We start from the raw sequence: 15768 nt of genomic DNA, 5'->3' as shown, positions 1-15768 counted from the left end.
GTATGCATGAGAATACGTCATTTAATTTTTAAATTGGTAGTAATAATTTATTAAAAATCACACAGCTTTCTTAATAGGAATATTTTTTGGTGAGACTATTTTCTAAAGGATTGATCCCCAAATGTGTATTCACATACCATACCAATACATTTTTGCAACTGAGGGGTCAGAATGATTTATAGCATTCCTGATAGAGAGGAAGCGCTGTTTTATTGATTGGGGTCAGGAAACTTTTGAAAGATTTATAGCTTTTCGTACCTTCTCCTCTTGTCTCCTGATTCAACTGATTCATTCTGTTTACTTATCTATCTGCATAATGGCCATAATCTGGGCTTAAATCAAGCAGGTTTCAAATTTTTAATATCTGGAAACCTAAGCTTTCGCAATTGAAAAATGCTTCTTCAAAAGGTTTGTAGGAAAGAGGTCCAGCGAGTTTTCTTCGTTTAAAAGTACACACTCAACGCCTTCTACAGAGCTGGGTAGGTTCTGAGAAGGAGCTCAAGCAAGGCTATTAAGTTGGCACATCCGGGACACCTGGGAACCAGGCAGAGGCTCCGCCCCGCGTGGGGCGGAGCCTCGGACGGTCGAAGGGGCCGCGCGGGGCTCTAACTTCCCTGAGCGCGCGGGCCGAAGCTGGTGTGGCGCGAAGCCTGAACGCGTCGGATCGCAGCGCAGGCTCCCACCATGGCGGAAAGCGGCCGGACGCTTCAGGCCCGGGCGCTACTGCAGCAGTGCCTGCATGCCCAGCTGCAAGTTCGCCCAGCCGAGGGGGACGCCGCGGCCCAGTGGGTGGAGGTAACGTCGTCTCCGTCGTCCTCTGACGCTCTGGGGGCGGTTCTTGGCGCGCTGTCGCGGTGACTGCTTCCCCCAAGTTCCCCTCCGGACTACTGCTGTGGCCGGCGCGAGGCCGCGGGCTGCTTTGCCCGCCACTGCCCACGGGGGGCTGCCGTTTTACCTCCTTGAGCTGCGTGAACTTTAGGCCTAAACGTGTCAGACCTCTTGCTTCATAAGAGCAAAGGCCTTGCCGCGCCCTTCTGATTGTTGGGGCTGCTCCTGACTCCTGCAGGTCTGGTTCGAGCTTGTAGATTAGATTTGCTAGCGTTCAGATGTTTTTGATTCGTACTCCAGATTTCATAGAACTTCCCGTTTATGTTGGCTGCAGCTAAGTCTTAGCATAGAAATGAGCTTTCCCAAGAAACAATTTTATTTTCAAGAGACTTAGAAAATTTGACTGACTTCCAGCTAGAAGCGGACACCACTATTTTTACAATAATGTTGCATCGTTATGGAACACATTTTCTCCAAAAAATTTTAAATAATTTTCACCAGTATGGTTTCGTTCTACTTGCATACTTGACTTTTTAAGACAGCCTCCTTCCCACCCCGAATAAAATGTTCTTTAAGGCCCTCGACTTATTTTCAGAGTAAGTTGAAATGTAAGAAAAAAATTAGTTCGTAAGTAAGACTTTTGGAGATACTTAGAAACTTTGATGTAGGAGAATCTCATTCACTCATCTGCTGAATTTTGACCCAAATCTGACGATCCTTGACAATCCTAATCACTGTGTTAAATATTACTAATGAACTATCATATGTAGGTGATCTTTCTTAAATCTGTTTAAGAGTCTGTTACCCTCTGCTAAGTTGGAACTATTTATAAGCATAAATATTTCTGTATCTTCTCCTCTCCTCTTAGAAACTTCTTTTTTTTTGCTTATCCTTTTTTTTTTTAAGGACCTTTTGTGTGGTCTTGATTTCTCTTCCATATTTTGAAATCTTACTCCTTTTATGTTTGCTGTCGTACTAAAGAATGACCTATTTTTATAGTTGCCCCACCTGGGTTCAGTGCCCTGCCACTGCACCTTAAGCAAGGGCAGCCACCACTGTGGAGGCTTGCATGTTGCTATTATGCTGAACAAGTTTCAGCAGAGCTTCCAGACTAAGACTAGGAAGAAAGGCCTGGCGACCTACTTCTGAAAATCAGCAAATGAAAACCCTTACAGCAGTTCAGTCTTGTGAATGTGGTCTCCATGAGCCCAGGGCCAACTAGACAGTAGCTAACAACCATATGGCACTATAAACCCCAAACTATTAATATTTATTTAGATCCTTTCCATGCTGCTTTATCTTTTTATGTTCATGCCACATCTCCTTATGCAAAATTATAGATATGTTATATTATCCTTCCAAACTATCAGTTCATGTTTATAAACTTAAAGATATGTTTAAAGCATTCCCTCCCACGCCTACACACGACTAAGTTAAAGAGCTGACATGTAATTAGATATTGAAAACATGTAAATTCTTTCCCTTTCTCAAGTATTTTCTTTCCTATTCTATTGTTAGAAGTTTTTTTTCTTTTTAAACATTTTAATTGTTAAAGGATTCAAAGGTTACTTTGCTTATCCTTAGTTTCATTCATTTAGACCTTTGTTATCATGGACTAATGATTTTCTTTCTGGGAAGTGAATGTTTTAAAGTTATAATGAGAATTATCTATACGTTTCTGTGTACTGGAAATATTTTATACCAAAAAGAAGCTACAGGGAGACAGCCCAAGATGGTGGTTTAGTCAGACACACCATGCTGCCACCTTACAGCAAAGACCCAAGAAACAAAACAGGTACAGATGACAATCCTAGAACTGCAAGCATCAAAAGGAAGGATGAAAAATTAGATCAAATGCCAATTGGAAGAAGAAACTAAATGAAAACAGCGAATGAGAAGAGTTACGGATCAGAGGTGCTCTGTCATTCAGTCTGATGCAGCATGGCCATCTTGAGACAAAACAAGCAGTAACTTCAAGTGAGGAGCATAGGAAGGCAACTATATGGAATTCCCAGTAGACAGAGAAACTGTGTAGACAACATGGAGTGAAGCAAGATGACCAGGACATGAACTGGATCTATGAAGGGAAAGTGCAGTACGGCAGGCAAGAGCTTTAGGAATCCTGGCAACCACAGAGCAGGAAGGGAGCCAGGAACCAGAGACAGGACCACTCACAGAGGCAGTCCCTGACCATTAGAGGGGGTAGTGCACACAGAGTAGTAGATCCTTAGACTGTCAGCAGGAAGCCATCTACCCGACCAGACTTGGGACAGCCTCCCCCCTTTGCATTTGGCCAGGGCTATGTCCTGATTGCTGGGTGCAGCTTACAGGGAGTACCCCAGCACTCACACCTGATGATCGGAGGAGCATGCTCCTCTGTCCCCCTGGCCGCCTGGTGACAAGTGGTGTGAGCCTCCCCACCCCCACCTTCCCACCCACCCAGGTACCAAGGTATGAGCACCTATTCTCCCCCACCCCTGCCCCACTCACAATCGGTGACAGGTGTCCACTGCGCCCACCTCCCCTCCACCGCCCACCTAGTGAGCGGCACTGCATGCTTCTACATCACCCAGCACTGCCCACCTGTGAGCAGCACCATGCACGCCTGCGCCACCAGACTGATGACTGGTGGCAGCGCACCAAACCTCCCCACCCCCCCTCTGCTGCACTGCCCACTCAGTGATCAGTGACACGCATCCACCCCAACCGCGCCACCTCCACTGCTGCAACCCTGTCTGTCTTGATATATCAAAACAAAAAAATAAGGACAAAACAAACATACAGTCAATAAATATATAAATAAATAAAATAACACCCTAATGCCTTGGAGACAGCAGACAATAACAAGTGATATGAATAAGCAGGATGAGATGGCTCAAACAAGTGGGCAAAGTAAAGGGAAACCTTCCTGGGAAGAAATGATAATAAAACTACCTGAGATGGAATTCAAGGACTTATATTTAAATCCTCAAAAAGATCAAGGAAAGCACAGAAAAAACCCTAGAAGAATTCAGGAAAATAAATACAAGAACAAAATGACAGACTCAATAGACGGGTAGAAATCATACAAAAACAACAACTAGAATCAAAATACAATGAGATACCATCTTACCCTGACAATACTAGCATTAATCAAAAACAGAGATTAGAAAATAATGTTGGAAAGCTTATGGGGAGATTGGAATTCCTATGCACTGCTGGTGAGAATGTAAAGTGGTACAACTACTATGGAAAATGATATGGCGCCTCCTTAAAAAGCTAGAGGTAGAAATACCATATGATCCAGCAATCCCACTCCTAGGAATATATCCTGGATAAATAAGAGCCATCACATGAATAGAAATATGCACACTCATGTTTGTTGCAGCACTATTCACAGTAGCAAAAAGATGGAAACTACCTAAGTGCCCATCAACAGATAAATAGATAAACAAGTTATGGTGCATACACAGTGGAATACTACACAATGATAAAGAACACTGATGAATCCCGAAACATCTCACAACATGGATGAATCTGGAGGGCATTGTGCTGAGTGAAATATGTCAATCACAAAAGGACAAATATATGAGACCACTCTTATAAACACTCAAGAAAAGTCTTACATACAGAAAAAAAAACTCTTCGATGGTTACGAGGGTGGGGAGAAATGGGGAGGGCAAATCACTGACTAGATAGTAGACAAATGTCAACTTTGGTGACGGGAAAGATGACACAGTATAGGGGAAGTCAGCACAACTTGACCAAGGCAAAGTCATATAAGTTTCTTAGATATTTCCAAACACTTTGAGGGACTGAGTTGCTGAGGCTGAGGCCTGGGGTCCATAGTCTCGGGGAACATGTAGGTCAATTGGCATAACATAGTTCATAAAGAAAATGTTCTGCATCCTCTTTGGTGAGTAGTGTCTAGGATCTTAAAACCTTGCAAGCGGGCCATCTAAGATTCATCTGTTGGTCCCATCCCATGCGGAGCAAAGGAGAATGAAGGAAATCAAAAACACAAGGAAAACATTAACCTTAAAGGACCACAGGAACCACAGCCTCCGCCAGCCTGAGTCTAGAAAAACTAGATGGTACCCATTTATCACCACTGACCACTCTGAAGGGATCACAACAGAGAATCCTGGACAGAGCAAGAGAAAAATATACAACAAAATTCAAATTCATAAAAAAGACAAGACTTATTAGTCTGACGGAGACTGGAGGAATCCCCTGAGACTCTGGCTCCCAAACACCAAGCTAACTCAGAACTGAAGCCACTCTTGAAGCCCACTTTTCAGGCAAAGATTAGACAAGCCTATAGAAAAAAAAAACAACACACATGAGAAATGTACTTCTTAGTTCAATCAAGGATACGAGTCCAAATGGGCAACTCCTACCCAAATGCAAAATAAGAAGTCAGAAAGGAACAGGAAAACTGGATGAATAGACACGGAAAACCCAGGGTGGAAAGGGGGAGAGTGCTGTCACATTGCAGGGATTGCAACCGAAGTCACAAAACTGTGTGTATAAATTTTTGAATGAGGAACTAACTGGAACTGTAAACTCTCACCTAAAGCATAATAAAATTTTTTAAAAACCTAGAAATTCAAAAGATTATCAATAAAATATCAGAAATAGCTAACACAATGGAAGGACACAGAAGTAGAATTGAATTGATGGAAGAACCGGCGAAATAGAGGACAAATCCCTTGATACTAATTAGTTTGAGGAATAGAAAAAAGAGTGAAGAAAAAATGAAGAAAGGCTAAGAGTTATGCGGGACACCATCAAGAGGAATAATTAGATGTAATAGGAATTCCAGAAGAGGAGGAGAAAAAAAAGTAGAGAGAATTTTTAAAGATATATTGGCAGAAAACTTTCCAAATATCATGAAAGACGAGAAGGTTTCCATTCAAGAAGCCCAATGAACCCCATATGGAATAGACTGCAGAAGAAATTCACCAGGACATAGCCTAATCAAACTTTCCAAAACTAAAGACAAAGAAAATTCTGAAAGCATCTCATGAAAAATGAAATACCACTTACAAAAGGGCACCAGTAACACTTAAGTGCTGATTTCTCGTCAGAAACTATGCAGGCAAGAAGGTAATGTGATGACATACATAAAATCCTGAAAGAAAAGAATTGTTAACCAAAAATCATATCTCTAGCAAAATTGTCCTTCAAAAATGATGGAAATCAAGGTAATTTATAAAAACCAGACCAGCCTTATAAGAAATATTAAAAGGAGTTCTTTGTATAGAGAACCAACGATATCAGATAACAACCTGAGATAAAGACACATGACAGCATCAGCTAGGATACCAACTCAGATAAAGATTCTACAGAAGTAAAAGCTACAAAACTGACTACTGGAGCCAGAGATGTTCAGCTGTAAATGAGAACAACTTCAAAACAAAGTGGGAATAAAAGGTGTAGTAACAGAACTTCCTTATGGGGAGGAAGTCAAGATGATTTCAAGATATAACAGACTGTTTTCATTTGAAGAGGATAAAGGTAAACTTCAGGGTAACCACAAAGAAAATTAATATATCTACTCACCAAAATAAAGAAGATAAAAAAGACTCAGTAAAAACAACAGAAACAACGATTGATAGGAAAAGAAAATCCACATACAGAAAGAACTCAGCACAGAAAATTATGGGAAACAAAGAAACCGTTAACACCACCAAAAAAAAAGTGTAGTAAAATGACAGCAATGAATTCATACCTGTCATTCATCAGTTTTAATGTAAAGGGATTAAATGCATGAGTTAAGAGACAGAGTAGCAGAATGGATTAAAAAAAAAAGAACCTATCAATATATTGCCTGTAAGAGATAACACGTTAGACACAAAGACATAAAAAAGTTAAAAATCAAAAGATGAAAAAATATATATCAAGCAAAAAGAAGCTACAAGGAAATTGATTTTGACTTGAAGAGAGGAATCTGTAGGCCTCAACTTAAGATCTATTACTGAGATAAACTAAAAAAAAAATACCTTAATGACGAGATAGTGTGGGTGAGTGGAAAGAACAGGTGTCTATTTCTGCAAATAATCAGATACTTAATTCTGACATTGCAAGTGTCCAAATATGAATATACTTAAGATACTGTCTCTTGCTGAAGCCATGAGGCCTGTGACAGTGGTGCAGACATCCATGTCATTCAGTATCTCCTAATTATGAGTATGCATTTGAGTCCCTTGCCTGTTGTTTTAGAAGCACAGTTTTACCTTTAGAAATGACTTCTTTTCCAGGTGAATCGAGTGTGAGTGCAGACCTACATTTACATATAAAACCATTTATATAACACATAGAGCTTGGGAAATACAGTTTGAACGTTAATGCAGACAACAGACAAATTGAGTCCCTTTCATTTACAAAACAGTCTGCAAAGTGATTTGGGAGTTAAAAATGTGAAATCATGCTGCCTGTCCCCTTAAATTTATTTTTACAAACTCATTTAATACTTATATAGCACTTGGAGCCCTGGTGGCACAGTGGCTTGAGAGCTTGGCTGCTAACCAAAATGTCAGCAGTTTGAATCCACTAGCTGCTCCTTGGAAACCCTATTGGGCAGTTCTACTCTGTCCTATAGAGTCACTATGAGTCAGGATCGACTCAGTGGCAACAAGTTTTGTTTTCTTTTTTATAGCACTTACTGTGAACCAGGCACTATTGTAAGCACTTTACAAATACTAACTCATTAATTTTTATAATAGCTCTTTGTGAGCCAACAATGTTAATAAACAAAGTAAAAAATTTAATGATCAGAATCAAAATCATTTATCAAGTGTGTCTTTTCCATACAGTTATAAGCATTGCACTGAGTAAGGGAAATAGTCTCTGTCCTACTTGAGCTAATAAAGACATATCCAAGTCATTATATAAAATAAATAGGCATAAATGTAGGCCACATTCTCTGATAGCAAACAACCTTTATATCATATCATGGAATTTTTTTTTAATCACTATGTTCAGGGGCTCTGGTGGTGCAACGAGGCTGCTAACCAAAAGGTCAGCAGTTCAAATCCATCAACTGCTCCTTGGAAACTCTATGGGACAGTTCTGCTCTGTCCTGTAGGGTTGCTATGAATTGGAATCGACTTGACAGCACACAACAACGATGACTATGTTTGTTTAAAGCATTAACAACAACAATAATAAAACAGTTTCATAGAGTTTATTGAAATAGAATCAGACCCTTATTTTCATTATTTTCGAGTAAATGGATTAGGAAGAATAAAGAATGATGATGTCAAAAGACATTAGTCACACTATTGTTTATCCATCAGCCATATGTGGTATAATGTGATTTTACTTGGTATTGAATAAATGGGGCCTTGCAAACTAATTATTTCTAAGTTTATCAGCCTTACTTAGGGAGGAGGAGGTGGTTGATGGTCCCAATGTTTTTGATTATAAATGTTTGAAGGTATAACTTGTGGTCTTCACTGTCCTTGGCTGTATTTTAAACTTAATTTTTTAAAGAAATGATAACTGAAGTAATTGAAAGCGGAAAAAGATTTTTTTCTCGTATCAAATCTACTGTAAAACTTATTTATCTCCCTTTGCTTTTAGCCTCTAGGCCTAGAACAATTGTAAAACTTTACCTGTTCAGCTCTGTTTCTCTATTTAGAAGTTTCTTTCTAATCTGAATTCACTATTGTGATTTCTCATAGGTTCAGAGAGGACTAGTGATCTACGTGTGCTTTTTCAAGGGAGCTGATAAAGAACTTCTTCCCAAAATGGGTACGTGTTTGATGTTGTTCCTTTTTTAAGACAAAAAAATGGGCAGCAACAGACAGATGAACCAGAAGGAACAAAAAGCACGATCTTAATTTGTGCTGGTATGGAAGTTAGAGATGATTTAACTCTGTCTACTGTTGTTAGCTTTAACTAGTATTTTAACTAGTATTTTCTGCCTATTCCAAAGTATCAAGTAACCAAGTATGGTAAAATTCTTTTAAAACATCCTGCAGGATTTCAGATGGCTTATAGATGGGCACATACCAACCGTGCACTTTGAGATTCAGCCAAAGATACAGAAACTTGTTGGAAGCAGAGTGGCCATCTAGGGAGAAACAGATGCTACATTTCTTCTTATAGTTTTCCTTAGCCCCCAGAGTTCCTAACACGGCCATGTAGCTGCCAGTGACACTGTCTGTAAAAGGTGTGGGGCTTCTATTAAATCTTGACAGCTGAGGCTCACATCATTATTATGGAAAAATTTACACTAATCATTTATTCACTTCTTTATAGGAAATATGTATAAATATAAGTTTCTCCTGGTTGTTGAACCAAACTCAATGTCACCAAAGCCACACTGCTTCCATTGACAGAGAAAGCAGAGTCAGTGTTCAGACATCTCTGAACAATAATTTATCTGCCTGTAACTTCCCAGTTTGCTGGACAGTCCATAGCACTGCACATTTCCTTGTGATAATTACACAGGTTCATACCAAATCAAATCATTAACATATGTAAAAAAAAAGAGAAAGATCCTGAAATAATGGGGCTATCCCTAAGGTTGGGCACCAGTTATATTCTCATGAATAAAGGTCAGCACCTGTAGTTGGATTAAAAAGAAATTTAAATTACACATATGGGTTGTTGAAGCACGCATGCAAAAGTTAAGGGTAAATAGCTTATTGAGGAACAGTTTGGACAAAGAGCTAAAGCTTTTAGAGGGAATTTTGTACTAGTATATCAAACATGTTCGACTAGCTTTTAGCTTTGTCAGAGGGTAAAAACTGGATTTAAAAAGGAATTATGATAGGTGAGGATAGAAAGCCAGCAAGTGTAATAATTTGAAATTTGAATTCAGAGGCTAATAGGGAGCCATTGAAGGGTTTAAGGAGAAAATGAAATGAGGGCTTCTGTTATAAAGGACAGAGTCTTAGTGGTGCAGTGGTTAAGAGCTTGGCTTCTAACCAAAAGGTCAGCAGTTCGAATCCTCCAGTCGCTCCTTGGAAACCCCTGTGGGGCAGTTCTGCTCTTACAGTCGGAATCGACTCAACAGTAACAGGCTTTTTTTTTTTTTTTTAATTACAGAGGATGATTTGCCAGGTTCTTATGCTTGAGTATTGGACACTTTGTCCACTTACCTAAATTAATATTTTGCCTTGGATTAAATATGTATTGGCCATAAAAAGTATAGTAGAATTCTCATGGCTAACCAGTAGAGGGAGGTATATGAAAGTATAATAAATTGTCCTTCCTTTCTGCACTGTTTCCCAAAATTACTCACTTAGTCTGTTACTGGAAACCCTGGTGTCGTAGTGGTTAAGTGCTACAGCAGCTAACCGAGAGGTCAGCAGTTCGAATCCTCCAGGTGCTCCTTGGAAACTCTATGGGGCAGTTCTAGTCTGTCCATATAAGGTTGCTATGAGTCGGAATCCACTCGACAGCAGTGGGTTTGGTTTTTTTTTTTTTTGGTTTAGTCTGTTTCTAGTCTGAGGCCTGGATAGCTGGGTAGTGATTTCTGTTGCCATGAAGTGCTCTGGAGAGTTATGGTTTCTTAGAAGCAGTCAATAAATGGGCTAGTTATATAAACAATGTCCTATTCGTAATGGAGAAAATTAGAGGCATTTAAAAATAGACGTTAGTTAAGTGAAATTTGATAGTGCTTGATGCATAGCTTGGGAACTCATCTGGGTGTTCATCTTGGCAGGTTTTTACCAGGTTAACTCCCTGATTTGACGAATGGGGGAGCATGATGAATCCTTACTGCTGTTTTCTACAGAATCTAATTGAAACCATTGACTATCTTGCCAGAAAGCATGCCTTTTCTAACCTCATTTTTGGGCAGGAGTGTGAGGTTTATATACTTTCTCTCTTTCACTCTTTGTCCTTTTAGGACTAATCTGTTCTTTGCAAGCAAAAATCATTCATACCTTTACAGGGGTAGGGAGATCCCAAGGCTATTTCTATTCAGCGTCTTTTTTTGTTGTTTCAAAATGGTTATTGTTGAGATTGTAAAGGTTTTCTAAGTTTCAGTTTTTAGCTACACATAGATTTTTATCGTAGTTTGGACACTTCTCATTAGCTAGAAGAGTATGATTTCATAAATGTTATAAAAATAATATGACTGTGTTTTCTTGTATGTATATGAAGTAGTGCTGGTGCCTATATGTTTTAATTTACTTTTTCAGTAGTAACAATGAGTTTCTGATGATTCTTGCTTTTGCTTTTACCCTTTGCCCTAGAATATTACCAGTGGGTTATGTATTTGTAGAATGATTAGTGCATGTTTATAATACTTTTGAGGTTATGAAACTACAAAACGAGCTGTCTTGTAATGAAATTGAACCTGTAGCCAGGTCTCTTAACATAGAACTCTAGGCAACTACCAGTAAGTTTAATAAATGCACAAAAATTTTGATTAATAGTCTTTGTAATAAAGCAGAATTTGGTGTGAGTAGGATTTGTTGTGGTCTTTTTCCAATGTGCTTTACTTAATGAAATATGAAAAGGAGCCAGGAAGGTAAAATTTTCTCATGTATCTCTGGGACAACAATATTTTGAGGTTCCAGTATACAGTTAATTCTTTAGACCTTTCCTGGATAGATTTACTGTTGTTGTTGTTTTGTGCCATTGAGTAAATTCTGACTCATAGTGACCCTGTAAGGAGAGAGTAGAACTGCCCCATAGGGTTTCCAAGGAGCAGCTGGTGTATTTGAACTGCCAGCCTTTTGCTTAGCAGCCATAGCACTATAGCCACTACACCACCAGGGTTTTACTGTTAGGTGATCTTAACTGCCATGTCAGATTTAAAACACCATGCCAGTTTTTTGTAGCAGATTTGCCCTATTTTTGCTTAGATCATTTAGCTTAGTGAAGAAGTTTTTAAATCTGAGTACACACCCGCGAGAAATTAAACGATCAACTATGCGAGGCCAGACAACATTTACCCAAAAGCAAAAATAAGGCAAGGAGGGGCAGGGAACCTGGATGGATGGAAACAGGGCAGGCAAGGTGGAAATGGTGAGAATGCTGACACACTGTGGGTATTGTAACCAGTGTCACAGAACAGTTGGTGTATGAATTGTTGAAGGGAGTCTAATTTCCTAGGTAAACTTTCACCTGAAACACAGTAAAGTTTTGTTTAAAAAAATTGAAGTACAGACTTTTGGTAAGAAGCGTGAGCTGACAATTGAGTGTGAAACATGGGATTTGTTGACTAACTAAAAGATTGGTAGTTTTCTTTATGTTTGTTTTTCACTTGAGAATGTGTTCCCTTTCTTCCCACCCAGTTAATACACTGTTAAATGTGAAATTAAGTGAGACGGAAAATGGCAAGCATGTCTCTATATTGGATCTGCCTGGCGACGTTCTTATCATTCCTCAGGCCACTCTTGGGGGAAAAGTCAAAGGAAGAAACATGCAGTATCACTGTAACTCTGGAAAAGAAGACGGGTTAGAACTTTATTCCCAGTTTGTGACTCTATGTGAAAAAGAATTAGCTGCTAACAGCAAGTGTGCTGAAGCTGGGGTTGTGGTGGAACACGGCACTTACGGGAACAGGCAGGTGTTAAAGCTGGATACCAATGGACCATACACACACCTAATTGAGTTTTGAAAAATTAAAATTTGTTTCTACGATTGTTTCTGGAATAAAATGATATGAACTGTTACTGGATTTTCTCCTCCTTCTTAAACACTAATATTTCCAAATTTTGCATCATTTTTCAACAAAACACCTGGCTCCTACACATAACTGCAACCTGCTTATTGGATGAGCTTGCTAAGTCACTTAAATTGGGGATCTCCATCACTTTTCATCCTGCTTTCCTCTTACCCTTCCACTCAAAAGTTCGAAAAGATGTTTTATTGACTTCATAGTCGTTGTGTAAATGTTCTTAGGGAGTTATATTTAAAAGATTACATAATCTGAAGTATTTTGCAACGAAGAATTTTGTGCAATCACGAAAAAATCATTTTTTATACCCTCAAATTTATGTAGTATGTAACAATAATAACTGCTTACATTAAAATTAGGTAAAATCCACAAACCAATCATAACTTTGTCAGTTTTGTTTTGCAATTTCAATTCTCCATATTTGTAATGAAAGAATATGTTGCTTACAATTGTTTTTAATAATAAATCTGTGAAAATAATAATGATCTGTGAAAATTTAATATAGAAATATTATCGTGTATTATAATAGTATGCTCCATGGATATCTAAGCACTTTAAGTTATTTAAGAAATCTTTAGTTGAAATAAGAACAAGGTATAGAGAATTAAAAGCTGTTTTTATTTGATATAAAAAACAAAAACCGACTCATAGTGACCCTATATGAGAGAGTAGAACTGCCCTATAGAGTTTCCAAGGAGTGCCTGGTGGATTCAAGCTGCCGACCTTTTGGTTAGCAGCCGTAACACTTAACCACTACACCACCAGCATTTCCGTTTAAGATATAGATTGGTTAATATTTTTTCAACTTCAAACTTTTTAGGTAGGAAGTTCCTTTCCTTTTGAATTATATTACTGTAAAAGGAAGAAACAAGGGGAGCATTCTACTTGAAATTATTTGAAAATAAGTTGACTCATTCATTTCAACTTTATTTGATGATTTTTTAAAATAATTTTTCTATTAATGATATAAGAGAGCGCTAATAAGGTACTTTTCAAAGGTATCTTAGCCATCTAGTGCTGCTGTAACAAAAATACCATAAGTGAATGGCTTTAACAAACAAATTTATTCTCTCACAGTCTAGTAGACTAGAAGTCTGAATTCAGGGTGCCATCTCCAGAGGAAGGCCTTCTCTGTCAGCTTTGGTGGAAGGTCGTTGTCATCATTCTTCCTGTTTGAGGAGCTTTTCAGTGCAGGGACTCTGGGTCCAAAGGACAAGCTCTGCTCCTGGCATTACTTTCTTGGTGGTAAGAGGTCCCTCTGTCTCTTTGCTGGCTTCTCTATATCTCAAAAGAGATTGACTCAAGATACAACCTAATCTTGTAGATTAAGTCCTGTCTCATTAACATAACTGCCTCTAATCCTGCCTCATTAACATCATAGAGGCAAGATTTACAAACACATGGGAAAATCACTTCACATGACATAATACTGGGAGTATGGCCTGGCCAAGTTGATGGATATTTTTGGGGTATACAATTCAGTCCATAACAAAAGGCAAGGGAAGATAGAGAATATAAAAAATTGAAAGAATAAATGGGTCAATGAAAGGTAATATTCCCATTTTTGAGAACTCCTCTGACCTAATTTTAAAAGATGTTTCTTAAGAGTAGAAACCAAATAATGATATTCCTAATTACCAAAAAGATGGAGATATTAACATGAATAAATATCTTAAACATCTGCTGAAAATGCCCTTGTGTTTTATAATTTCTTTAGGTCTGTGTTCCTCAGATACTTAATGTTTTTATTATCACAAAAAGTCTTATTTTCTCTATACCCTTCCTGTACTATTCTATTTTGGAACTTCAAAATCAATAACTTGCTTGGTAATGAGCTCATTGTCCTTAAATTTTGTTTTATTGATTCGTAATACACTTATTGAAATGTAATAAACTATTCATAAACTTGCAAGCTCCAGTTTTCTCAGAGCTTCTCCAAGGTGGTGTATATGTCTTTCAGAAAGATTATGTGTTACCTATTTTAAGTTATTTTGATTTTGTGTCTAGGTGAAATGCTGACTCACAGCCCTAGAGTGCTGTTCTATAGCTCAGGCAATTTTCCTTCTTAAAAAATATGCTTCAGATGCTTGTGGAGAATTATAGTTTCAAGTACGTGAAAGTTTGTTAAGGAAAAGGTAATAACCAACTTTGCTTCATTTCAGGGAAGCTGGAAGAAGAGAAAAGGCAAGAGAAATAGCTCTTCTGGCCCCAAATCCTCAAAGAACCTTCAATATAAATCTCATTTTATCTTCACAGTACATATGTAATGAAGATAGTTATGTCGAAAGTAAGACAATCTTTAAATAATTTTCCAAATAGGGAGGCATAATACTAAAAATCATGACATCTTAATTTCTATCCTTCCGACTTTTCTTATAATAAGAGTTGTTAAAATTGATAAAGGTTTAGCGTCTGCCAATGTGACTTACTTGAGAAAGAACAGCCAATAAATAGGTTTCTTTACTAAATCAGGTGCAAGTAGGGTACCTTCTGCCTCTGGTTGGAAGATTGTAGAGTGTTCCCAATAGAGTTATTTCTAAATACTATTTTCTGTCAATTTAGTAAGTCGTGGATTTAATTGTACAAAGTTTTGTCTACAAGATGAACTACTAGTGAGTGTGATTTTAATACCTTGGATACACTCATTTAAAGTCAAGCACACTTACCATCCTTTCTTCATAAGTTGAAGTAATAAAAGAAGGCATGCCATTTATGAATAATCTCTATATTAGAGATGATTTGTTGATTCCATTATGAAAGAATGAATCTAGCAAATATCAAGATCAAACACTGTGGAATCCTTATATATCGCTTGTTTTGGACGAAAAGAACTCAGATTGGTGTTATGGGGGAACCATGTGTTATCAAATTTTTACTATCTGTGATTAACATAAGGAGCCATGGTGGCACAGTGGTTAAGCAATGCCTGCTAACCAAAAGGTTGGCAGTTCAAACCCACCAGCCACTCTGAGGGAGAGAGATGTGGCAGTCTGCTTTTATAAAGATTACAGCCTTGGAAGCCAACTCTTCAGACAGTGGGATGGAGAGGGATGCTGGTGAGGAGTGAGCTTCTTGGATCAGGTGGACACTTGAGACTATGTTGGCATCTCCTGTCTAGAGGGGAGATGAGAGGGTAGAGGGGGTTAGAAGCTGGTGAAATAGACACGAAAAGAGAGTGGAGGGAGAGAGTGAGCTGTCTCATTAGGAGGAGAGCAATTAGGAGTATGTAGCAAAGTGTATATAAGTTTTTGTGTGAGAGACTGACTTGATTTGTAAACTTTCACTTAAAGCACAATAAAAATTTAAAAAATTTC

General features: G+C 38.3%; 1 protein-coding gene across 1 annotated transcript; it reads left to right on the top strand.

Moving 5' to 3' along the window:
• The first annotated feature begins 560 nt into the window (after positions 1-560).
• On the top strand, positions 561-12773 carry DTD2 (D-aminoacyl-tRNA deacylase 2). The gene is made up of 3 exons (XM_049899227.1): positions 561-795; positions 8496-8565; positions 12069-12773. The coding sequence occupies exons 1-3, from the start codon at positions 685-687 to the stop codon at positions 12392-12394; spliced, it is 507 nt and encodes a 168-aa protein (XP_049755184.1). The 5' UTR covers positions 561-684; the 3' UTR covers positions 12395-12773.
• Positions 12774-15768: the final 2995 nt, after the last annotated feature.

Source organism: Elephas maximus, chromosome 10 (genome assembly GCF_024166365.1).
Source record: "Elephas maximus indicus isolate mEleMax1 chromosome 10, mEleMax1 primary haplotype, whole genome shotgun sequence".
In the NCBI taxonomy this organism is placed as follows: domain Eukaryota; kingdom Metazoa; phylum Chordata; class Mammalia; order Proboscidea; family Elephantidae; genus Elephas; species Elephas maximus.
This window is presented reverse-complemented; position numbering and strand designations above follow the sequence as displayed.